Raw genomic sequence first — 23,100 nt, forward strand, 5'->3', positions numbered from 1 at the left:
TCTTCTCCTTCTTTCCCATCGCCCGGCTTGCCACAGGTTTGCCTGCTGTGTCTAAAAGCAGCAGCAGAAAGGTGATAGGTGGACTCTGCTTCTGTTCTTCTGGCAAATTTATTTAACGGTATCAGATTTTCTTTTATTTTGCCCTAAAAAGTAGAAAGTTCACAGGCTGAGAATAATTTGGATCTTTTCAAAGAGGTTTAATAAAAATATGGTAAATCTGAAGGAGGAAGTTTTTATTTCATGGATTTAGGAGTCAGCTCTTCACACTGCAGTTTAAGTCAGGCTGCTAATCAGGTAGTGTAGTATGTGAAATACTGCCCTCTGCTGTTCACAGGAGGAAACAAAGCTGTCAGAGGATGAGGGTTTCTTCATGTTTTCTCTTTCTGGACCTAAAAAGGTTTTAAACTTGTGACAACAAAGCTGAGAAGAATAAAAACAGCGGCTAACAGGTTTGCAGTAAAAAGTAGATTTATTTTTATCCAAAATATGCAGACATTTTTCAACCAAATGAAACAAGCAGCTTTCAAACATTTTCTTAGTAAATAGTCAAGTCAAGTCAGCTTTTATTGTCATTTTCTTCATATGTACAAGACATACAAGGGAAATGAAATTACGTTTACTCTCTGCAATATACAAATATACAAGACTGATCAGATCTGAACCTTTTTTATGGGAAGTGTGAAGCGATACTAGAGTCTCTGTGGTTTTCCTGCAGCAGGTTTTCCTCCTCTGTCCTCCTGGTGAGGATCATCATCTGGATGCTGTGGCTGCCCGGCAGACTGGAACCAGCCAGATCCGACTGGTCAGCATCAAAGTCAGCGAGTGGGACAGAGACACAGTCCAGTTTCCACCTGTGGAGCAGAGGCTCGATGGACCAGTCTGAGCTGCAGAAGGACAAGGAGGACCGTTATCTTCTTTGTTTTTTAACAGAAACAGGATAAAAACCAACAGCTTTCCACACTGATGCAGAAATATGCTTTGGACTGTTGGACAAGAAGAGTACGGAAGACCTGAGAAGCACACGGGTAAAAAAAACTGTGGATTTAGATTTTAAGGTTTCTTTTTTTTTTTCTCGCCAGCACAATGTGTTTGCATTGTGTTTTTGTAAAAAATACAGACTTATAAATCTAAACTCTTCCTTTTTTTTCTCCTCCACGTCGAGAGGAGCCAGTTGAGGTGGCTCAGGCATCTGGTTAGCATGCCTCCTGGACGTCTCCCTAGTGGGAGGAGGCCCAGGACATGATGGACGGACTATGTTTCTCTGCTGGCCTGGGAGCGCCTTGGGATTCCCCCCGGAGGAGCTGAGTCAGTAGGGAGACAGACGTCTGGGCCTCCCTACTGAAGCTGCTACCCCCGCGACCCGAACCCTAGAAAGTTCAGCGTCTGCCAGCGTTTAGGAGATTCTGGGACGTCAGGCGGACGCTGGATGAATCATCAAGGCGTGACAGGAGCCTAAGACTCAGAAAATGGCCAGATGTAAATAAGGGAATTAAAACCATCTATGGGGATCACGCCACCGAACCCGCCTACAAGCTCTGACTCCTGACTTCAGTATTTTTGGGCACTGCGTACGGCCCTGGATGTGGACGCAGTCAGGACAAACCGAATCGAAGCACCTCTGGACGCATCAACAGTCCACATGGAGAACTGCATCGAGCTAGCGTTGCTAGGAAAGATTAGCATAGCAGCACAGCTGGATGACGGACACCGTGTTACGTTAGAGGGAACCATGAGGAGGCTGATAAGAATCATTATTTTAATCTGCTTTTCACCAACGATTGAACTTTCTCTGGTTTACAGTAGTTTGATCAATACTGACTCAGTTTTAGGTTTTAAAGAGTGACCATCTATCCTCCTACTGTCTTTTTGTGTAAGTTATATATGTGTCTGTGTGTGAGAATTTTGAAAGGATTAAATTCTGACTGTTAAATGAAGGTTATTGTCTGGCTTTTCATTGGAGTATAAATACAGACATATATCAGCTCCACCAAGGTTATTTTTCACCAGCCGCCGTCGCCGCTGCTTGTTGCCTGAAAACTGTACCTTCTCACTTGGTACGTCGTCCAGAACTGAGCCTCTGGGTTTTTCTTCAACAGACAAACAAACGTCAGAAGAACATCTTCAAAATCTGTAATCAGAAAGCAGCTGCTCAGCCAATCACCAGGAGACGAGGAGGCGAAGCTTTAGCTCTGAAACACAAACCGACCCTCGGGGTCGTAGAAGACGTCCGAGCCGAGGACCAGGTCTTGTTTAGGAAGCAGCAGGAGTTCTGGGGTCACCTCCCCCCAGCTGAGGCCTAACACGGGGACGTCCTGCAGGCCGTTAGCCTCACAGCTCCGACCGCAGTTCTCCAGACACGCCGCCTTGTTGGAGCCGTCCGAAAGGATGACCTTGGCCCCACAGCGGGCAGCCACCACCCCAGGAAGACTCACACCGGCTCCCAGCTGGACACAGAGCAGAGCAGCTGGATGAGCTGCAACTGGTTTCACTGGATGTTACCTTTAACTTCCAGTCTGAGGTTCAGATAATAGAGCAAAAATATTAAAGGATTTTGGGAAAAAGTTCTTAAAAACCAAAATGGAGAAAAACCAAAAGCTTAGTTTATGTGACTGCAGCAAATTAAAAACATCAATGTTCATTTAATAATAATAATAATAATAATAATAATGAATTTTATTTATAATGCACTTTACATTTGATTTCAAATCTCAAAGTGCTACAAAACAAGTTTAAAAGACCATAACATTAAAAACAGAGTAAAAAGACAGTCATTAAAATCAATACATTAAAAGGCATACGTAGCCTTCAATGGAGCGTTTTAGGCTCAAGTCATGGAACCAGATTTAATTTAATGTTTTAATGATCTGTAAAAATTAAAAGTCTTCAATTTTTCAGAATTATTAGATTTAAGGCACAACTAAGGCTACGTTCACACTGCAGGCCTTAATGCTCAATTCCGATTTTTTTTGTGAAATCGGATTTTTTTGCGTGTCCGTTCATTCTTCCAAGTATATGCGACTTGTATGTGATCTACTGTGTGAACTGAAAGCGTTCAACCGAAGTGTCCCGCATGCGCACTCGAGGACGCGATGACGTTACATGTAGCAAGCGTCCTCAGTGTTTGCGGAAGTAAACATGACTCGTAATACCGCAGCGTATATTGCGTTCTTTAAGTTCTTCTCCAACAGGATCGGCCATTTCTCGGGAAATGTTTTCAAATATCCCCCGGTTCCGGTAAGACCCTTCGAGTTTGATCTGAATCGAGCTATCTTTCCAAATATGAATTAAGTCAGCAACCTCACTTTCTCTCCATTGACTGCTCTCTGTGTTATCTTTCGCCATGGTTGTTAGTTTTTCCCGCCTCCGCTTAGTAGGACGCAGATTAGTAACGTTTAGTAAAATTTGTCAAGTATCAATGACCTGTAGGTCGGATGAATGCGACCTGGCCGTACAGACACAGGTCGCATTTGAAAAGATCAGATACGTATCGGATTCAGGACCACATATCCAAGTGGCCTGGGTCGCATTTGAAAAAATCCGATCTGTGTCGTTCAGACTGTCATAAAAAGATCAGATACAGGTCACATATGGGCAAAAAAATCGGAATTGGGTCACTTCAGGCTGCAGTGTGAACGTAGCCTAAGAGAAATAAACTGAATTCTGTTTGGAAGGCGGCCCCAAAGCACCCAACTCAGATCCAAAGGGGCCAACTTGGCCCCAAAGGATCCAACTCAGCTCTGAGGGGGCCACCTTGGCCCCAAAGGTTCCAACTCAGCTCTAAAGAGGTCAACTTGGCCCCAAAGGATCCAACTTAGCACCAAAGGGGCCACCTTGGCGCCAAAGGATCCAACTCAGCTCTGAGGGGGCCACCTTGGCCCCAAAGAACCCAACTCAGCACCAAAGGGGCCAAATTGGCCCCAAAGGATCCAACTCAGCTCTGAGGGGGCCAAATTGGACCCCAAGGCACCCAACTCTGCACCAAAGGGGCCAACTCAGCTCCAAAGGGGCCAACTCAGCACCAAAGGGGCCAACTTGGCCCCAAAGGATCCAACTCAGCTTCTGAGGGGCCAACATGGCCCCAAAGGAGGCTCCAGAGAGGGTAAAGCTTGGTTTAGTGTTGATGAATCTGCAATGTCAGTACAGAGGGTTAGATGGAGACGGAGGGAAAAAGCCAAAAGAGGAACAAGAAGAAGGGATTCAAACCAGGAGCCTCATGTTGGGGCCCCGCATGAAACTCTGAGGAACTCAGAAAGTCCTGAACCAATGAATGTGAGCACAGTTCAGTTCCAGAGGCTGAAGGTCTAAAAAACTGATGGTCCATAAAGTTGTTTTTTTTAGAAGAATTGAAAACCAATAAAAATCTGTTTCTAGATTCCGTTTTTATCTAAAACTAGAAATTCTAACAAAACTTTCAACTTAAAATGAGATCATTGGAAGAGTTCAGCCATGTGTTTGAAAGCAATACTCACCTCCAACACCGCCCTGCCTCTCAGCTGGTCTCTGTGGAACCACAGGTACTGGGCCAGGACCACCGCACACGGCCACACGTACATCCCGTACTGAGGGTCCAGAACCTGCCGGAGGATCACAGTCAGAACTGCTGACAGAGTGACGCCTCCTTCTGAGGAGGATCTACTCCTCCTTCAGTCTGCAGTAGCATTCACACAGCTGGACATCTTGTGGTAGCTTCTATACCCTATATCTATACAGTAAAAACTCTCATTTATATGGCCTCTATTTCACATCAGGTTTTAAAGTTAAAAGCTGAATGAAAAACGTTTCATTTTCAGTCAGTTTACAGGAAATTTAGGCGAACCAATAATTCTGCCACAAGTTATTTCCCCAAAACATTCATTTAAACACAAATATTTTAACAATAAAGATCAGATTTAAAAAAAAAAAAATGGATGGATGGATGGATGGATGGATGGATGGATGGATGGATGGATGTCAGACCTCAGGGATGCAGACCCTCAGGCTCTCCTGTGGACTCTTCGGGTCTTTAAAGGTGAAGGCTCTACAGGCTCCGCCCCCTCTCGCGGCTCCGCGTGGCTCCATTATCTCAGAGCTCCTCTAGTGGCACCGGTCAGATTAAACACAGCTGATCTGAACTTCATTACATTTCCGAGGATCTTTGTGACAAGAAGCGTTTGGATCTTCTTCCGCGTTGCTCTAGTGGGTCCGCTCCTTATTAGTTAGCCGGTAATTGGTGCGGCTGAGAGGGGCTAGGAGGGGCTGGCAAGCGGTGAATGAACCCCTAACTCTAACAAGTCCTCTTGAAAAAAGACGAATCATGAATTAATAGTTTTTTTTCTCATCATGAACTCATGATAAAATGGCTTTGAGACAGCTGCCTCAGTAAATTATTTTATTTATTTCTTACTTATTTTCTTTAAAATATCTCTCGTAAAAGCGAATAATAGTTGATAAAAAAACGGCTAAATGCAAACTCCTCCTTCTCTTCACGCCGCACCGGCTGGTAAATAGGGCGGAGTGTCTGTTCACAAGGGCGGAAATCATGTTGCATTTATGTTTCCTCGGAAGATACATTGCTGATTGGACACAGATTTCATTCGCTGTTATTCTGACTTTATGGATTATCGTGCGAAATGCACGGTTTCAGCACCATCCACAGCACCAATAAAAAGAAATATATATATACGGTATATATATATATATATATATATATAGAAAGATGGCTTTCAGGAGTATTTGAACATTCCGATTTCCGCATCACACACTTAAACTAGCAGCCAATAATATCCATGGGCGGGAATACTGTGGTTGCGAGGTTAACCAATCAGCGCCCTGTATTATTGGTGCTCTGACGGCCAATCAGAAACCTTCTGCCTCAGTTAGGGGCGGGAGTTAGTTGCGTAATCTGTTTCACAAGCATTGTGTGTCCCGCTGTTAGCTTACATTAAACTTTAAAGGCGGTTATGTGGCTTTAAAGCTCAAATTTATAGTTTTATATTACAGACGTTCAGGAGCAGCTTCCGCTTATGTTGTTGTTTTGTGTTATTAAAGCGACGCTGTGACTGGGAGAGTGAATATAGCAGCCAGTTAGCTCCACTAGAGGCTAATCAGAAACAGCTAACCGGAAGAAAATGAACCATAAAAGTAAGAAGAGAATTAAAGAAGCGAAGCGGAGTGCCAGGCCAGAGCTTAAAGACTCCCTAGACTGGATAAAACACGGTTATTACGAGAACTTTGACGTGTCACACGGAACCGTGAAGGTAACGTTGATATTCCACGTTTCAGCTAACAGCAGCTAGCCACTGTAGCTTCCTGTGCATTTAGTCACGTAGACAATGTAGGAGCTGCTGTCAGAGCGCCCTCTGCTGGAGGAGTGGATCATTTACAGCAAAGCTTTGATCTTTAAGGCATTAAATTGATCTGTTGAGTAGAGCAGTGATACCTGATGATGCTTCAATGGCAGCATTATTGACCTGCAGCTCTGACTAACACGCTTTGACCTGTTTATATATGGACATTTCACGAATTGTCCCATAATTTAATATTTCATTGATTTCCACTTCAGTTAAATACTTCATTTGAAAATGTCTATAAGTTAGCAGTATTCATATTTAAGGTGATATATATATATATATATATTTCACAGGGCTAAATAGGGGTTAGTTTCTTTGTAATGGATTATGACTTAATTACTAATTAAGGGGTTAAAGTATAAATTGTAGCTATAGACTCACTGATTGGATTTTCAGTAATAATCTGTTAGTTCATGTCTTGGGATGACGGTTTATCTAAAAACAAAACATTAGCTTTTAGCAAATGGTTGGTATTGGTTATTAAGCTGATTACCTTTTTTACAGCCTCATATCCCTGTATTGTAATTTGATGAACTTTTATTAAAGTTTACATTAAATCTTACTTTTAAAGGGATTTGATTAAAAAACTCACACACAAAATGCTATAAACATTTTTAATGATCAGCTTTTTCTGCCAGTTTCTAAAGTCACCGGAAGGATAGTGAAAACTGAACATAAGCGTTGCATGACAACCATTAAATAGGCACAGAAACGCAGAGGGAGGTCAGTCAGCAATGCTGATGTCATCGGACAGTATGCGTCTCAGTGGGAGGTCGTCCTTTTTTCAGCAGGACTCCTGCAAATCTAGTAGAACTTTGATCGCAGGTTTGAAGAAATCGCTGCTGCTGGAAAAGTTGATTCCTCTGTTTTTCAGCAGGTTGTCAAACATTTGAGACCTTTTGGGTTTTTTATTCAGGACTGCAGATAAATCTTCACCAATCTGCTGCTGAACCAATGCTTCGCATTTCATATCATTTTAAACAATCACAGGAACAGTTTAAGTGTTTCAGGTTGTCAGCGCATTTGGTGCTGTTAGTGAAAACTTCCTTTATGAATTTAGTCCCATTGACAGTAAGAGGGATTTTTTTCCCGCTTTTCAATATATCAATGGAATAAACACAATTTTAGTCATTTTTGGCCAAAGTTCATTTAATTGTGCTACAGGAAATAATTTTTGAGAAAAAAAGTCATCAGCCTACTGGTTATATTTGCCTTAAACATCCAGAGTTCATTTAAGATCGTCTCGATCAGTCCTTCCCAACCTTTTTTGACTTGTTTGGCTATTTAATCAGACCATCAGTGCCTGCTTGCCCAAACATGTTGGTTTTCAAAACTAGAAATTTCAACTGATTATATAAAAATAAAAAAAAAAATTGAATCTCCTTAACTTTAACATTTAATGCTGAGACATTTTATTCTTTTCAATTAGAGTAAAAAAACATAAATACGTTGCCTGGAGAGTGAATAAGTACAGAAGTATATAAAAGATCAAAACAAGTTACAAATGGTGTAAATCACACCATCATGACGATTTGATTCAGTATCAATTTCCTGACTCAGGAATTCGATTATTTTCGATACTCAAGAATACACCAAGATATGATTTGAATAATTGGTCCATTTTTTCTATTTTACAGGCTAAACTGCCCTATTTTATTGTATTTATTAAACTGTGAAATAAAATATTAAATGTTTTCACATAGCCCCTGCAATGCATTGGTGGACCACTAGGGGCGCTAATACCCCTGGTTGGGATTCACTATTCTAGAAAACAAAATAAAACACAGTTCAGCTGATTCTACATTCATTCATTTAAACTGAATTGATGAGCATCTTTACTGAACTTATATCAGGGTTCCCAATATAAAAAAAAAATTATTATAAAATTTATTTCAAAGCTTATTATTTTATTCTACATGTAATTATTAAATTAACTAAATTCTTAAATAGGTCAAATTTAGAACAGATTTTTGTTTCCTTCCTGTTCCAGGACAACGTGGAGCGGGTGGATGCCCTCCGTCTTTCCCCAGAGGAGTTCATCTCGCGCTTCGAGCGGCCCTACAAACCCGTCGTCCTCCTGAACTGTCAGGAGAGCTGGCCCGCTCGCGAGAAATGGACTCTGGAGCGCCTCAAACGCAAATACCGAAACCAGAAGTTCAAATGTGGGGAGGACAACGACGGCTACTCCGTGAAGATGAAGATGAAGTACTACGTGGAATACCTGGAGTCCACCAAAGACGACAGCCCGCTCTACATCTTCGACAGCAGCTACGGCGAGCACGCCAAGAGGCGGAAGCTGCTGGAGGACTACGAGGTGCCGCTGTTCTTCAGGGACGACCTGTTCCAGTTTGCAGGGGAGAAACGGAGGCCTCCTTACAGGTTCTGACCTCCTCTGAGCGTCCGGCCGCCGCCCAGCCGCCCGTGGTTTAAACTCACCCCCTCGCTCTTCCCTCTGCAGGTGGTTCGTGATGGGTCCGGGACGCTCCGGCACCGGCATCCACATCGACCCGCTCGGTACCAGCGCCTGGAACGCTCTGGTTCAGGGCCACAAGAGGTGGTGCCTGTTCCCCACCAACACGCCGCGGGAGCTGATCAAAGTGAGCCGGGAGGACGGGGGGAACCAGCAGGACGAGGCTATCACCTGGTTCAGCGTGATCTACCCCCGGACCCAGCAGCCCACCTGGCCTCAGGAGTTCAGACCGCTGGAGATCCTGCAGAGGCCCGGGGAGACCGTGTTCGTTCCGGGTCAGTACCAGAACCAGGTCCGGTGCCGCTGTCATGGTCCAGAACCTCAGTAGATGTGAACCGTTGTAGAGCGACCAAACCAAACATCGCAATATATTTGGGCTATAATCACGATACACGATATTTATAAACCATATCTTTAGTTTACCTTAAGAAGTAGAAAATTGCTCAGATAAACTCAAACTTCTGGTTTCAAATTTAAAACTTTTTTAGTTTAAGCAGCTCAGTCCTTTCTGCCATGATGAGTCGCACCTTTTTGTTCCAAAAATACCAACAAACGCCGCCGGTAGATCCCACTGCGCTCGATTTATTCACTGATTGCTGATCGCCTGCTGGTGGCACAGGGTGGAATGAAGCCACCGGCCGCCATATTGGTACTCCCTAGTTTGACTGGTCGCAGTGTAAACAATCGGTGCGCTGCAGCATCGAACAACCAGGATGTTCTCATTTTCAGGGAGACTGAAGACTTTTAAAATAAAGATAAATGCATCAGTTTGACACAGACTGGCTGCTTCACAGCATCAGTAGATTAACTTTAACTTAAAATAAAAAAAATAGATCCATCACATTGAAGAGTCATTATGAAGTCAATAAATCATTTAATAAAACATTTATATAAATCCATCACAATAAAATGAATATGCTAATCGAGCAGAATAATACAGATGAGCCAAAAGTGATAAATTGATGATCTGCCTGTAATAAAGATGGATTGATTACATCATCGTAATTACATATAGTTTAATGATTTCACATCCAGACTGAATTACTCCTACATGTTAATATTAATGCTGTAGTACTTTCCTATTAGCACATTGTGCATGAATGATGCCATATATTGTCTCTGCATTAGCCTTTAGAGTCGTAGGGAAATCATAATTAAATGTTAAATCATTCTGGCTTAAACATGTTTATAAATGTTATCTTTATCAGACGGTTTTTAAAAAATCCTGTCCTAAAATCTGTGTTTTTTCCGTTATCTTCTGTAGGCCAGTTAGTTCTACGTCAGCCTGAACACCTAAATTCGGCCAATCATATATCAACAGTCATCTGTCACCGTCGGCTTCAGAGGAATAAAAGTCCTCAAAGATTATATTTACCTCCTGCTTTGTTGTCCAGGACAGAATCAGACGGAGCTTTGCTCAGCAGGGACTTTATGTCATTATCTGCTCACATAAAGATCACATTTTTATACGGATGGATTTGGCCTTTTTCTCTTGTTCTTATATTAAAAACATCAAAACAAAAACAAGCAATAAACTGATCAATAATTATTGGACCGAATAGAAAGACTGATTGGTGTGATTTTCTATTAACCAGATCAGATCTTCTGGTTTCTGACTGGATTCTCTCCAGATGTTCATTTCTCTCCATGGAAGAACCAGAAGGTTCCCATCTAGGAGCTTCATCTCTACGCTGTGGGGTTGATTCAGTGTTTTGGTTTTGTTTGTAGGTGGATGGTGGCACGTCGTCCTCAACTTGGACACGACGATCGCCGTCACTCAGAACTTTGCCAGCACCACTAACTTCCCCATCGTTTGGCACAAAACCGTCCGAGGGCGACCCAAACTGTCCAGGAAGTGGTACCGGTAAGAGACGCAGCAGCAAACATGACTGAATCAATCGCCGTTTCTCTGTACCTGTGCGTCCTCGTGAAACGTCATCCTCCTCAGCCCTAGCACTGTTCCTATTCACTAGAATAGCAGACTGAGAACGGACAAAGTCCCTGGATGTTATTCTGGCCCCTCCCTCTTTACCCAGCATGCATCAGAGCAGACCTGTCCGTTCTCCAGACTGACAGCTGTCCCAGCATGCACTGCGGCAGCAGCAGCTTCCAGGTTAGCGCTCACAGAGCTCAGAGGATTAAGTTAAAAGTTCTCTTTTCTGCTGCTGTTGTTCAATAAAAGTTTGTTTTAAGATCATTTGAGGCGAGAATATTAAACTTTAAGCTTCACTATACGGAACATTTACTGATTTAGTGCGTAAGTTAAAAAAAGCTACAGTGTTCAGAGGACTGCCTCAACCAGCGTAGCTCCGAGGCTAACAGCAGCCGGGGCTAACGTTAGCCCATCCGCAGCGGCCAGGGCTAACATAAAAACTAGCTTTAAATATGGTGATGTCATCAGTACACTTCTATTCTAATTGACCCAGATCTATGCTGCATGCTCCCGTTCTCCCAGAGTCCAAACTTTCCTGGGTTCATGTCAGGAACAGACTTGGAGAGAACACGAGTCTGTACTCATGTTCTAGTGAAACAGAAATTAGTTCCATTAGTATTTTTAGTTTAGTTTCAAGTATTTCATTGAGATTTTTACGTATTTCAGATTTTATTTTTTTAAATTTTGTTTAGATTTAGTTTATTTTAAAAAGCTTTAATTTTTTTTCTCGTTTTTTCTAATACAATAATAAAGACTAATCAAAATGACAAATGTAGAATATTGTTGGAGCCAGAGGTGTGTGATGCTGTTTTCACATCATTGTGAGGACGCTTTCTAGCCTGATAAACCAGATTAAACCTGAGATTAAATGTGTAATCTAGTCTGGCCTCGATGAATGAGACATCGGAAGATTGATGATGAGATCAACCCGTTGTTTTTCAAACCATGTCTGTTCCTATTGGCCAACGCTCTGACCAATGAGAGCCACTGACTGTGACGTAGGAAGCATGAATGTAAACAATCAGCCTGTCAGTAAAACGGCGAATACGTCCTTCTTAAAACTGAACGAGCGTAGAGCCTCTTCCTGCTCACGTTTCAACGAAAACCCAAAGTCTGATCCTTCTCCTGGTTTGGGTTCGGTTTGAACCGGATCCTCTGAGCTCCGTTTGGGTTTTCCTTCATCTCAGTTCTGATCATCTTCCTTCCAATCAGTCGATAAAACCGCGATTCTGCTGGAGTTTCTTCTTCTGCTGTAGACCTGAAACCCGTTTGGACCTTTGCAGGGTTCTAAAGCAGGAGCGTCCGGACCTGGCGGCGCTGGCAGACAAGGTGGACCTTCAGGAGTCGACGGGCATCGCGTCCGACAGCTCCAGTGACTCCTCATCCTCGTCTTCGTCCAGCTCATCCGACTCGGATTCTGATGTGAGACCAGAACCGCAGCGTGTTTTGGACTCTGGCTGAATGAGTTTCCGGTTCTGAGCGTCTGTGACCTTTCTGTCCTGCAGGGGGAGTCGGGCTCCGAAGGCGAAGCCTCGTCCCACCGCAGGAAGAAGAGGCGGACCTGCGGCATGACGGCCAACGGAGACACCAGCAGCCAGGACGACTGCGCCAGCAAGGAGCGCTGCTCGTCACGGTGACCTGCGGGGGGGGGGTCCTGCTGGCTGAGGAGATAACGGGCGGGGGGGAGATAAGGGGGGTCCTAGGGGCCCGCTAGTCGCCTATAAACCCACAACCACTGTGCTTCTAACTGTTATCATGTTTGTTCCTCTGAGAGGACGGGGTGGGGGGGCGACCCGCTTTGCTCCGAGGTTCTGCTGGTACCGCGGTGGTATCTGGATGGCGAGGCCAGAAACCAGACAATGAGCAGAACCCTGGTTCTGGTTCTGGTTCTGGGAGGAACGTTTTCAGGACGCTCAGTTTCTTCTGGAAAGAGTCTGTTTTCTGACTGTCGGGTCTATTTCCTGGACAAACCGCCAAAATAAAAGCCTTAAGATGTTCTGGTGTTTGTGTCTGCACAGGTTCTGTTCATGTTCTGTTCACTTTTTAAAGTCTCGATGAATTAAATGAATAAATATTTGAATCTAATGTTTGGTCAAATCGTCATTAAATGAACATTCTGGCCTTCCTGTTCTAATGATGATGATGATGATGGTCGGCTGCCCATCATCACATTGATCCCGGTCGCTGTCACTCATCTTATTTTGACAGGAAGGATTTTGATTTATAAGCTTTAGAGCAGGGGTCACCAAGGTGGTGCCCCCATGGGCACCAAGGGGCCCTCAGGGACAACATGGGGGGCCCTCAGCATCTTTTGAAAAGAGAACAATTCACCAGTCGACTAAATCTGAAATGTTATTTTTTACTGAAGCTCTTATTTTGAAGCATTTATGAAGCATTTTATCATATCAATAAATTAAAACATTTGAGGATTTATATGGATTTCATAATGAGAATATCTAAAAGCAAATAAAAAATGAAAAGAAACAACAGAAATATGTTTATTATCTATGAAGTTCAGGTGAACGCCGACTCCTCTAGTTCATAGGTCAGTATTGGTAGCCCGTCCTATGACTCAGTACCCATAAAGTAGCCCTCAGCCTTAAAAAAGTTGGTGACCCCTGCTTTAGAGATTAACTCTTGTGTTAAACCGGGTTCTGAAATCAAACTTTAATAATTACTGATTGTTAACAGGAGGGTTTATTTAGGTCAGAGGTTCCTAAACAGCTTTTACCTTTAATTCCAACAAACCATTCAGAGTTTCAGTCTGGCTTTAGAGCTCATCATAGCACTGAAACAGCTCTGGTGAAAGTCACTAATGATATTCTCATGGCCTCAGATAATGGACTTGTATCTGTTGGATCTCAGTGCTGCATTTGATCCAGTTGATCATAATATTCTTTTAGAAAGACTTGAATATTTTGTTGGAATTAAAGGAACAGCTCTAGACTGGTTTAAATCTTATATATCTGATAGAATTCAGTTTGTTCATGTTAATGATAGATCTTCCTCATGCTCAAAGGTTACCTGTGGAGTACCACAGGGATCAGTGCTAGGACCAATTCTCTTTACTTTATACATGCTCCCAATAGATAGAATTATTAGACAGCATGGGATTAATTTCCACTGTTATGCTGATGATACCCAGCTATATCTGTCTATAATCCAGATGAAGCTAACCCATTACATAGATTACAGGCCTGTCTGAAGACATAAAAACCTGGATGACTCTTAACTTTCTGCTTCTGAATGCAGACAAAACAGAAGTTATAGTCTTTGAAAAGCTGATTAGTCAGTCACTTCATTTGGATGGGATTAAACTGATCCGGTCTGCAGAGAAGGTGATTGGCTGCAAGCTTCCATCTCTCCAGGATGTGCACGCCTCCAGGACTCTGAGGCCTGCAGGGAGGATTGTGGCTGATCCCTCCCACCCAGCCACAAACTATTTCATCCTCTTCCCTCTGGCAGGAGGCTGCGCTCCATCAGGACCAAAACCTCCCGTTCTTCCCATCCGCTACCAGCCTGATCAGCAGAGACCCCCGTCACCCTGACTCTGCCTCCCTCCCTCCCCCCTTCAGGGCCAAACCTACTCAGCAATAAATGTGATTCTGATCAACTTTTATTGTTGGGACAGTTTTAGAACCTAAATATAAAAAAAGGGGAGAATTATTTTGTTTTTGGCAGGAAGAGAAAGCATAAAAACAGAAAACAATTGAAAAGATAAATAAACATTAGATCCTTGGTCAGATCTAAAGTTAAAAAATGTAGTGAAAAAAACACTACATTTTTATTTAATATACTTTTATTAGATGTTATTTTCTAAAGTTTATAATCAGCATAAAGGTCTGTCACCGCCAGAACACCCTGATCCTCACCTTGATATTTATGTCAGGCTCTTATTTTGAAGCTCCTTATTTTATTTGAGGCACTTTTTTTGAAGCTCCTCTCTTTATATAAGTCTGTTATTTTGCAACTCTTGTCTTTATTTGCAGCTACTTTCTTTATTTAAAGCTCTTATTTTGAAGCTCCTGTCCTTATTTGAAGCTCTTATTTTGAAGCTGTCGGTCAGCTGTTGGGGCAGAGCGCGCCTCCGCGCCGCTCTCAGTGTGCGCGTTCACAGCCGGATCAGCTCCTCTTCAGCGCAGACCGGAGTCCACCTGGAACCAGAACCATGGATCTGGACCTGACCGTCATCCTCCCAGCCTTCCTCTTCACGGCGCTCGCGCTTTATGTGGCTTCATCGCTGCTCAGCAGGAAGCCTGGTCCACCCTCCTCTTCCTCAGCCCGGACCAACAAACCCAAAGTGGGATGCGGAGCCGGAGACCTCTGTCCAGAACCAGAACCAGAACCAGCAGAGAAGAACCGGACCGGTTCGAACCTGAAGGTGGGGACAGTTTTTGTTCTTTGGTTTAAAGTTTGATTCATTTAATTTATATCAACATAAAAGTGAACAAAGTTCAGATTATTTATTTCTATCTGGGTTTGGCAGAAAAGACCGTTTTATTTACAATAAATGTCAAAAATAGTAAAATAATTAATTAGTTGCTGTTGGTTATATTAATTTAAACTCTTTGGGTCAGTGGATGAAAACGTGTCAGGGAAACATTTCAAAATAAAAGCCTTGGAGGGGTCATCCTGACTGATGGCTGCTCTGTCAGAGGCCCACCGTGTTCCAGCATCAAATCCCTGAAACATCTCAGACAGAAGAACATTTTGGTGGATCCTGACCTGGATCTACTGCTCCTCCCTGCCTGGTCCAGACAACAGGGGCGGAGCTAGATGGGGGGCCAGAGGGGGCCATGGCCACAATAAGCGAACCATTGGCCACCTCTACCATTGTTTTTTTCCCTCTAATACAGACGGTGGCAGCAGTAATACTCTTAAGGGGAATGTTCAAACTTATCATTTTAATTTTTAATGTATTAACAATTACTTGACAACTAAAATGCTGTGCTTATTTATACACAACAATATACTAACATTAAAGTTAATATATACAGAAATAATGCTCTTTTCTGAACTAAATTTTGTGTTATATTTAATCCAGTTTATTTCTATAGCTCCAATTCACATCATGTCATCTCAGGTCACTTTATAGATCCAGATCATCCAGTCAGATTGATTCAAAGTTTTCTGTCTAAGGAAAACCAGCTGATTGCATCGACTCATTGACTCTTCAGCAATCCCTCACACTAAGCATGCTTGTAGCGACAGTGGAGAGGAAAAACTCCCTTTGAACAGGTAGAAACCTCCAGCAGAACCAGGCTCAGTGTGAGCGGCCATCTGCTGAGGCCCACTGGGGTTCAAGGAGACAGAAGCAGACATAGAAAAAGAAGCATAGATACAAAAGGCAACTGTCAACCAGCTCCACAGGCGTCCAGGAAACACACAGCCAGGCAGACGAGCTCCGAGCCAGCTCCCATGTCAGAGGATGAAGAGAGCACATCCAGTTAGTCACAGTCAGAGAAACAGGACTACACTGGAAAACAGGCCAAGCTCCAACATCTAGAAACAAAGGTGTTGATGGAAGCAGCACAGCTGATATTTCTCTCCAGGATGGAGTCACAGCCAAACAGGAACAGACCAGATGAAGCTACTATGAGAAAAAGCAGAGAGAGCAGAACGTTAGAGAATGAACTAACAGATTCTGCAGAGTGGGAGAATAGAGATAGAATGAAGCAGAATGATGAAAAAGGGGTCCCTATGTCCTCCAGCAGTCTAAGCCTATAGCAGCAGAACTATAGAGATAGCTCAGGGTGTATATAGGGGTAAAGAAAAAAATGTCTGTCTCTGCATGTCATCTAGGGTTCTTCAGTGAAATCAAAGATTAATAACTACTTTAATAACTTCAAAATAAAGTTAATGTAGATATTAGTGCACGTCAAGATTAATTTTTTGCAAAACAATTTTGGATAAAAGTAGGTCAGTAATGACAATGAAAAGATGTTCGCCCCAGAAGTTTAGTCCTCTACACCTTTAATTCAGACAGAATGGATGTTTAAATAAATGTTAGCAAAGGCTGTAGGGAATTATAATTTATCTTTATTTAGAAAATATGGATGTTCTGCTGGTTCCTGTTGGAACAGAGTAGATTGACCCTGAGGTTCTGTCCGATCCGCTTTCAGCAGAAAGAAAAACTGTGATAAACTTCCCAGATCTCTCTGAGAATCACCTCTCTGCCTCGGTCACCATGGAAACCGTCCGACAGAGTTTATTGCTGCGATTTTCTTTTCTTTATACATAGATTTCATTATAAACATTCTCTATCTGTTCTGGTTCTAGATGCTGCACAGACTCTGATCAGACTCTCTCTGATCTGCTCATCCTGTCTAGTCGGAGCCTCTCTATACGCAGTCAGTGTAGCATGAAAAACATCGGATCGGAGGTTAAAAAATCGTCCCAACCGCTGAGTTCAGGCCTTAAAGACTCAAATCTGGTTTAAACCTGTTTGACATTTTGTCCTTTTTATTGTTATCTAACAATAAAATAATGAGGCTCTTATTTAGAAAAGTAGCTGAGAGTTTTAATCTGAAAGTCCACATTTAAACTTCATGTTCACGCACATCATTTATTAATAGTGACAGTTATATTTATTTAATTCTTTAGAACCTAATTTTTTGCAGATAGATTTTTATAAAACATTTTAATTTCTCATTTCCAATCAGATTTTTATATCAATAATATAAAATAAAAATAGAGAAGAAAAAACAGCTTATAAGAACAATAACAATAAAGAAGTTAAATAAATATCAGAATTATAAATAGATTCTTTTATTGTTTTAGGTTTGTTTTATGAATCTCAGAACTGGAGTTAAATTGGACCCAATAGAACCTTGGAGCAGAACCGGACTGATCTAAACCAGGTTCAGATCCAGAGGCCCAGGCATGGAAACCGGGTCAGCGGCTCCGGGTTCCTGATCAGAATCAGAGCCTCAGCTCAGATGGCCCCCCCCCGGGGGCCCCTCAGCCTAAATAAGGCAGAGCAGATAAGGCAGCAGGTCGGGTCCATGTTTTCCTCCTGACTCAGAACCAGAATGGCCTCCATCCTCATTCCTGGGGAATTAGTAACGGCTCGGCGGGGCCGCAGCGCTCCATCTATGGACATGTGAGCCACTCAGTGAGGAGGAACCGCCTTTGGGTCGGAAGGTTCTGACTCAGTTTGGACCTGAGCTGAGGAGGTTCTGCTTTTATTTATCATCCAACTCAGAACGGATCTGATCTTCTGAAGGGTTCAATGAAACATGGAGGCTCAGAAGTATTCATACCCCCCCAGTTCTGGACCCGGGTCCAGTTGGTTCATCCCATTGCTTCATGCTACATATCCCCACCCCAGCATGATGCCGCCACCACCATGCTCAGCCGCTGCCTCCATCTCCATGCTTCTGGTCCCTGAGTCTGAGGGTTCCTGGTGGGATTATGAGGTTCTGGTACCTTCAGAACTGTCTGCTGATGGATTTCTGTGATTGGAAGTCGTGCGGTTCTGTCATGGTTCCCTGTGGTTCTGAGGTCCATGGTGGTTCTGTTAGCCAGGAGGTTTTTAGAAGCGGGTCCAGCTGCTCTCGGTCTGGTTGGGTTAATCCCCTCTGACCCCACTCTGAAGGCATTTCCTCTCATCTGCCTGTCCTGCCAGCTAGCCGGTCCTCAGCAGCTGCTGGACGCTCACAGCTCCCAACAATGGCCTCAGCTAACCCCCCCCATCCCGGCGGTGACCGCATCAGGCGCCACACCCCTCCGCCTCCGTCCCGGTTGGTTCTGTTCCAGGCTGAGAGGGAAGCTGCTGCTGGAACCGCCGCCGTCAGACATGGAGGCGGAGTCAGAGGCTGAGAGCTGCTGGAACAAAGACGCTTTTCAGATCCACGACCTTTATGGTCCAAAGAGCCGTTATCTCCAGAACAAACCGTCTGTTTCTGCTCATGGAGACCAAAGAAAAACTTCCAGGATTTTATTCTTTGTTTATGAGAAAGAAGAAAAGAAAAAAATCTACTTTAAACCAAATAAAAACACCAAGTTTCCACCTTTAACAATAAAAGGATGAAGCTGAAAGAAGCTCTTATTCATTAACCCAGCATCATCATCATCATCAGCAGCATCATCAGCATCATCATCATCATCATCATCATCATCAGCATCATCATCATGGCGTGTTTAGAAGGATGATCATGTAACACCATGATGGAAAGTCATCAGCAATGACCTCAGAGCAACTGCTGCTAGAGATTGTGGGTCAAAGGTCAGCTCCCAAATATCCTGAGTTCAGGGCTGTGAGCAAACGTCCACCCTGACCTCTGACCTCTGACCTCTGCATACTATATAGTGAACTTTATCGTGAACTCAGTTAACTGACTGTTTGGATCACTAGTTGTCGCTCCTCCACCGCCGCGCACAGCGCCGCAGCCATCTTTGTTAGATTACACGATTGGTTGGACGAGTGGGGTGGCCGGTGGGGGGGCCACTGGAGTGGCCACTGGGGTGGCCAGTGGGGTGGCCAGTGGGGTGGCCAGTGGGGTGGTCAGTGGGGTGGCTGGTTGGGTTGCCACCCTTTGCGACCCCCTGGTGGCACCACTGCCATCGTGGTTCCCCAGCCTCTGACCGTTAGCTCTGATGAAGGAGGATCTGGGACGGTTTTAGGTAAATCTGGGACATGCTGTCCTCCATTCTGACCCGGATTATCTGGGTTCTCCTTCAGGCTCCGTCCAGCCCTGGTTCTGTTCCTCTGTTTAAAGGATTTTAATCTGCTGCAGTTTATAGATTTAGAGATTTTTTCCAGAATATTTCAGCTGGAGCTGAAACTGGGGTTTGGTTCCGGCTAAAGTCCAAAGTCCTGCTGTTCTGTTGGAAACAGAACTGGTCTGGTTTCTACGAGTCCAATGGTAACTCTGTTAACTGTCTGTCTCTCCAGGCTGTTCCACAACCAGAACCAGCCGTCAAACAGGGAACCGCTCAAGAAGCTTTTCCAGAACCAATACGGACACAGGAATCTTCTCCAGACCCAGTAGAAGCTGCAGCACCTTTCCAAGACGCAGCTAAAGAACCAGAACTTATTACAGAACCGGGTAAAGAAACAGAACCTGCTAAGGGGAGAGAAGGAGAACCGGAATCCTTTCCAGAACTGATTGCGGATCAGAACCTTGTCCCTGAAACATTAACCGCTCTAGAAGCAGCTCCAGAACCGGCTCCAGGACCTGGTCCAGGACCTGGTCCAGTCACAGGAAGTCTAGTAGAAGCATCTGTTGTTCCAGAACCACCTGCAGCATCAGAATCCAGTCCTGTTCCAGAACCAGTCAGGCTGAATGATCCAGTTTTTAAGGAACCAGAACCTGAAGTTGTCCAACAGCCAAAGACTGAAGAAGAGAAAGTTGATGGAATGGAGTCAGAACCAGTACCTGAAACCGTCTCTGAACCCACTGGGCCTGCTGAAGAACCAGAACCAGAACCAGAGGCTCCTCTGAAAGGTGAGATGTTCTGCTGGCTCCATCTCTGCTGTTTAATTATCAGTTTGTTTGTTCTGATAAGTCTAAACCTTAAAGATGTTGGTTTTATTCAGCTGAAGCTTCATTAAAACGGATAAAAATATGTTAAAGTTAAATAAATATCATCTGTTTCATCTTCTTTTTTTACTATTTTTAAATATGAGATGTTCTAATCGACATAAAATGATTTAAAATCTAAATGAACAGATTGAGGAATATTTCTGTGAGCTCTGCTCTGGCAGCAGGCGGCGCGCAGCTGACAGCAGCAGATAAGGTTCCTCTGCAGGAGCAGAGTTCAGCCTCTGCAGCCCCTCAGGATGAAAAGCTCCTCCCACCATCAGGGTGGAGCTCATGCTGTGGGGAGCATGATGGCGGAGAGCGGCGGCTGGTGTTTATCTTAAAGGTCCAGCTGTGCAGAGCGAGCTGCATGCAAAGGGCCAGTTTACTCCTAAAGCACAACAGCTCAACATGAAAATAAATATAAAATAAAAGCAGCTGTTCATTAAATCAAACATTTAGCCTTAAAATAATGATTCCTCAGTTAAAAGTTTAAAGGAAAAGTTTCGGTCAGCCAGGAATAATCAATGGATCATTATTTATACCTAAAACTAATACATTCAGGTTGATTTAATAACTTTATCATTAATCGATAAAAAAATAACAACAATCATTTTCATTGTGATCAGTCTAGGAGCGGCCATTTTTGCCCAAATCTAGTAGCCCCTCCCTCCTGCCATCTTCCAGCAGTGACGTCACGGTGCGGTAAGCCTAGCGCCATTCTCCCCGCTTTCCAAGCTAAATCAATGGGAACTACTAGACACATCTGCAATCAACAACAATTATTGAAGATTTCCAGAGGACTTCACCATTGAAATTCACCAGAGCTATAGTGAAGATCAATTCAGTGTGGATCATGGAACCATTTAAATGTGGTCAGGGCGGTGGGTCTGTTTCAGTCTGGAGGGGATGGAAAACCAGCTTCCTGTCTGAGAAAAGATGAAACCTGAGCTGAGCAGCAGGATGACCTCTGGTTCTCACTCTGACCTCCCGTTCCAGATGTTGCTCCAGCTGCAGATCAGCCTGAGATTGTTGCACAAGGTGAACCCAGCAGGATGGAGGCGCTGATGCAGGAGGAGGAGGTGCAGGTGGAGCAGAGGTGAGTAACCAGGTCAGAGAAACAGGACTACACTGGAAAACAGGCCAAGCTCCAACATCTAGAAACAAAGGTGTTGATGGCAGCAGCACAGCTGATATTTCTCTCCAGGATGGAGTCACAGCCAAACAGGAACAGACCAGATGAAGCTACTATGAGAAAAAGCAGAGAGAGCAGAACGTTAGAGATTGAACTAACAGATTCTGCAGAGTGGGAGAATAGAGATAGAATGAAGCAGAATGATGAAAAAGGGGTCCCTATGTCCTCCAGCAGTCTAAGCCTATAGCAGCAGAACTATAGAGATAGCTCAGGATAACCTGAGCCACTCTAACTAGAAGCTTTATCAAAAAGGAAAGTTTTAAGCCTAGCCTTAAAAGTAGACAGGGTGTCTGCCTCACGGACTAAAACTGGTAGTTGGTTCCACAGGAGAGGAGCCTGATAACTAAAAGATCTGCCTCCCATTCTACTTTTAGAAATTCTAGGAACCACTAGTAAACCTGCAGATTGAGAGCGAAGTGCTCTGTTAGGAACATAAGGAACAATCAGAACTTTTAACGCTCAGCTGGGGAAACGTTTCGGGTCGATGAGGAAAGCTTCTGTTGATCGGATCCGATCAGAAGTTCTGAAGAGGGGAACCTGTTTCGGTGCGGATGGAGGGCCCGGTTCTGCAGCTCAGACTGAGAATAAATGGTGTCAAACTGAATCCGCCTCCTGGATGGAAACGCCGCCTGAGCTCAGAAACCTTCTGGGAGCTTCGCTGGAGGAGATCCGATCGGATCATTTGGATCAGAACCAGATGGAAATGATCACTGCAGGATGTAGAACAGTTCTGAAGGCGTCTAACCTCAAAGACATGATCAGAACCTTAGACCGGGTCAGAACTTTAGACCGACTCAGAACCTTAGACCGGGTCAGAACCTTAGACTGATTCAGAACCTTAGACTGGGTCAGAACCTTAGACCGGGTCAGAACTTTAGACTGGGTCAGAACTTTAGACTAATTCAGAACCTTAGACCGGGTCAGAACCTTAGACCGGGTCAGAACCTTAGACTGATTCAGAACCTTAGACAGGGTCAGAACCTTAGACCGGGTCAGAACCTTAGAACAGGTCAGAACTTTAGACCGGGTCAGAACCTTAGAACAGGTCAGAACTTTAGACCGGGTCAGAACCTTAGACCGGGTCAGAACCTTTCCTCTAGCTGAAGCTGGAGCTCGGTTCCACCCCTCGGTGCTTGTCTCATCAGAACCAACATGGCCGCCGCTGCAGGCTCTGTCTGACCCACTGAACCTCTGTCGTTGTAGGATAGAGCTAACCTCTGATCTGACCCGTCTGTGAGGTAAGGTGGTGGTTCTGTTCGACCCGGTGAGCCCGGCCCGCCTGCAGCGAGGACAGTCAGACGTTCACCGATGTTCTGATTCACCAGAACCAGCAGAACTTTAAACCAAAGATCATGAGGAAAGAATCAAAGTTTTTCTTTTTATTTGGATTCTTTGGTTTAGATTCAGTCTTTTTAACTTTAAAATGTTTGTTTTAGAGAATTAATTAACATTTATCTGGTGGTTGATTTTATTTATGATTTATTTTCAGTATTTAATATTTATAATTTAAAACCAGACGGATTTAGGAAACATGAGGAGATGAATCATCTGCTCCATCTGGACTCTACAGCCATAAAGTCAGGAAATCTGGATCAGAACATCAGACCTGAACGTCTGTCTGTCCTCACCGAGGAAGCTCCGCCCCCTCC

General features: G+C 43.8%; 3 protein-coding genes across 4 annotated transcripts in view; 2 read left to right on the forward strand and 1 right to left on the reverse strand.

Moving 5' to 3' along the window:
• Window positions 1–365: 365 nt before the first annotated feature.
• Window positions 366–5,166, reverse strand: mettl23 (methyltransferase like 23). The gene is made up of 5 exons (XM_015394892.1): window positions 4,957–5,166; window positions 4,470–4,574; window positions 2,207–2,444; window positions 2,044–2,128; window positions 366–884 (listed from the first exon to the last, which is right to left on the reverse strand). The coding sequence occupies exons 1-5, from the start codon at window positions 5,056–5,058 to the stop codon at window positions 668–670; spliced, it is 747 nt and encodes a 248-aa protein (XP_015250378.1). The 5' UTR covers window positions 5,059–5,166; the 3' UTR covers window positions 366–667.
• A 699-nt stretch (window positions 5,167–5,865) lies between these two features.
• On the forward strand, window positions 5,866–12,404 carry jmjd6 (jumonji domain containing 6). Its single transcript, XM_015394874.1, has 6 exons — window positions 5,866–6,236; window positions 8,320–8,708; window positions 8,788–9,074; window positions 10,528–10,663; window positions 12,016–12,154; window positions 12,238–12,404. Exons 1-6 carry the CDS (start codon window positions 6,108–6,110, stop codon window positions 12,367–12,369), a joined length of 1,212 nt encoding a protein of 403 aa, XP_015250360.1. The 5' UTR covers window positions 5,866–6,107; the 3' UTR covers window positions 12,370–12,404.
• Window positions 12,405–14,846: 2,442 nt separating this feature from the next.
• LOC107097656 (protein TsetseEP-like) overlaps window positions 14,847–23,100 on the forward strand; it is a 13,431-nt gene continuing 5,177 nt past the window's right edge. Inside the window, exons 1-4 of one of the 2 annotated variants that reach the window (XM_015394888.1) lie at window positions 14,847–15,113; window positions 19,629–20,181; window positions 21,256–21,355; window positions 22,655–22,689. In XM_015394888.1, the coding sequence (XP_015250374.1) occupies window positions 14,901–15,113; window positions 19,629–20,181; window positions 21,256–21,355; window positions 22,655–22,688 (900 nt within the window). In that variant the 5' untranslated portion in view covers window positions 14,847–14,900 and the 3' untranslated portion in view covers window position 22,689. The remainder of the gene's footprint in view (window positions 15,114–19,628; window positions 20,182–21,255; window positions 21,356–22,654; window positions 22,690–23,100) is intronic. The other variant, XM_015394890.1, reaches the window with a different exon arrangement.

This window comes from Cyprinodon variegatus, unplaced genomic scaffold (assembly GCF_000732505.1).
Source record: "Cyprinodon variegatus isolate N-32 unplaced genomic scaffold, C_variegatus-1.0 Scaffold713, whole genome shotgun sequence".
NCBI classification, from domain to species: Eukaryota; Metazoa; Chordata; class Actinopteri; order Cyprinodontiformes; family Cyprinodontidae; genus Cyprinodon; species Cyprinodon variegatus.

Bases quoted from the DNA above. Each gene is read 5' to 3' on its own strand.
- jmjd6 (XM_015394874.1), top strand. From the start codon at position 6,108: ATGAACCATAAAAGTAAGAAGAGAATTAAAGAAGCGAAGCGGAGTGCC. The intron at 10,664-12,015 runs GTAAGAGACGCA...GGACCTTTGCAG, and splicing joins CTGTCCAGGAAGTGGTACCG to GGTTCTAAAGCAGGAGCGTC. The intron at 12,155-12,237 runs GTGAGACCAGAA...TCTGTCCTGCAG, and splicing joins CATCCGACTCGGATTCTGAT to GGGGAGTCGGGCTCCGAAGG.
- mettl23 (XM_015394892.1), bottom strand. From the start codon at position 5,058: ATGGAGCCACGCGGAGCCGCGAGAGGGGGCGGAGCCTGTAGAGCCTTC. The intron at 4,575-4,956 runs GTCTGACATCCA...ATCCTCCGGCAG, and splicing joins TGAGGGTCTGCATCCCTGAG to GTTCTGGACCCTCAGTACGG. The intron at 2,445-4,469 runs GTGAGTATTGCT...CTCTGTGTCCAG, and splicing joins GAGGCAGGGCGGTGTTGGAG to CTGGGAGCCGGTGTGAGTCT.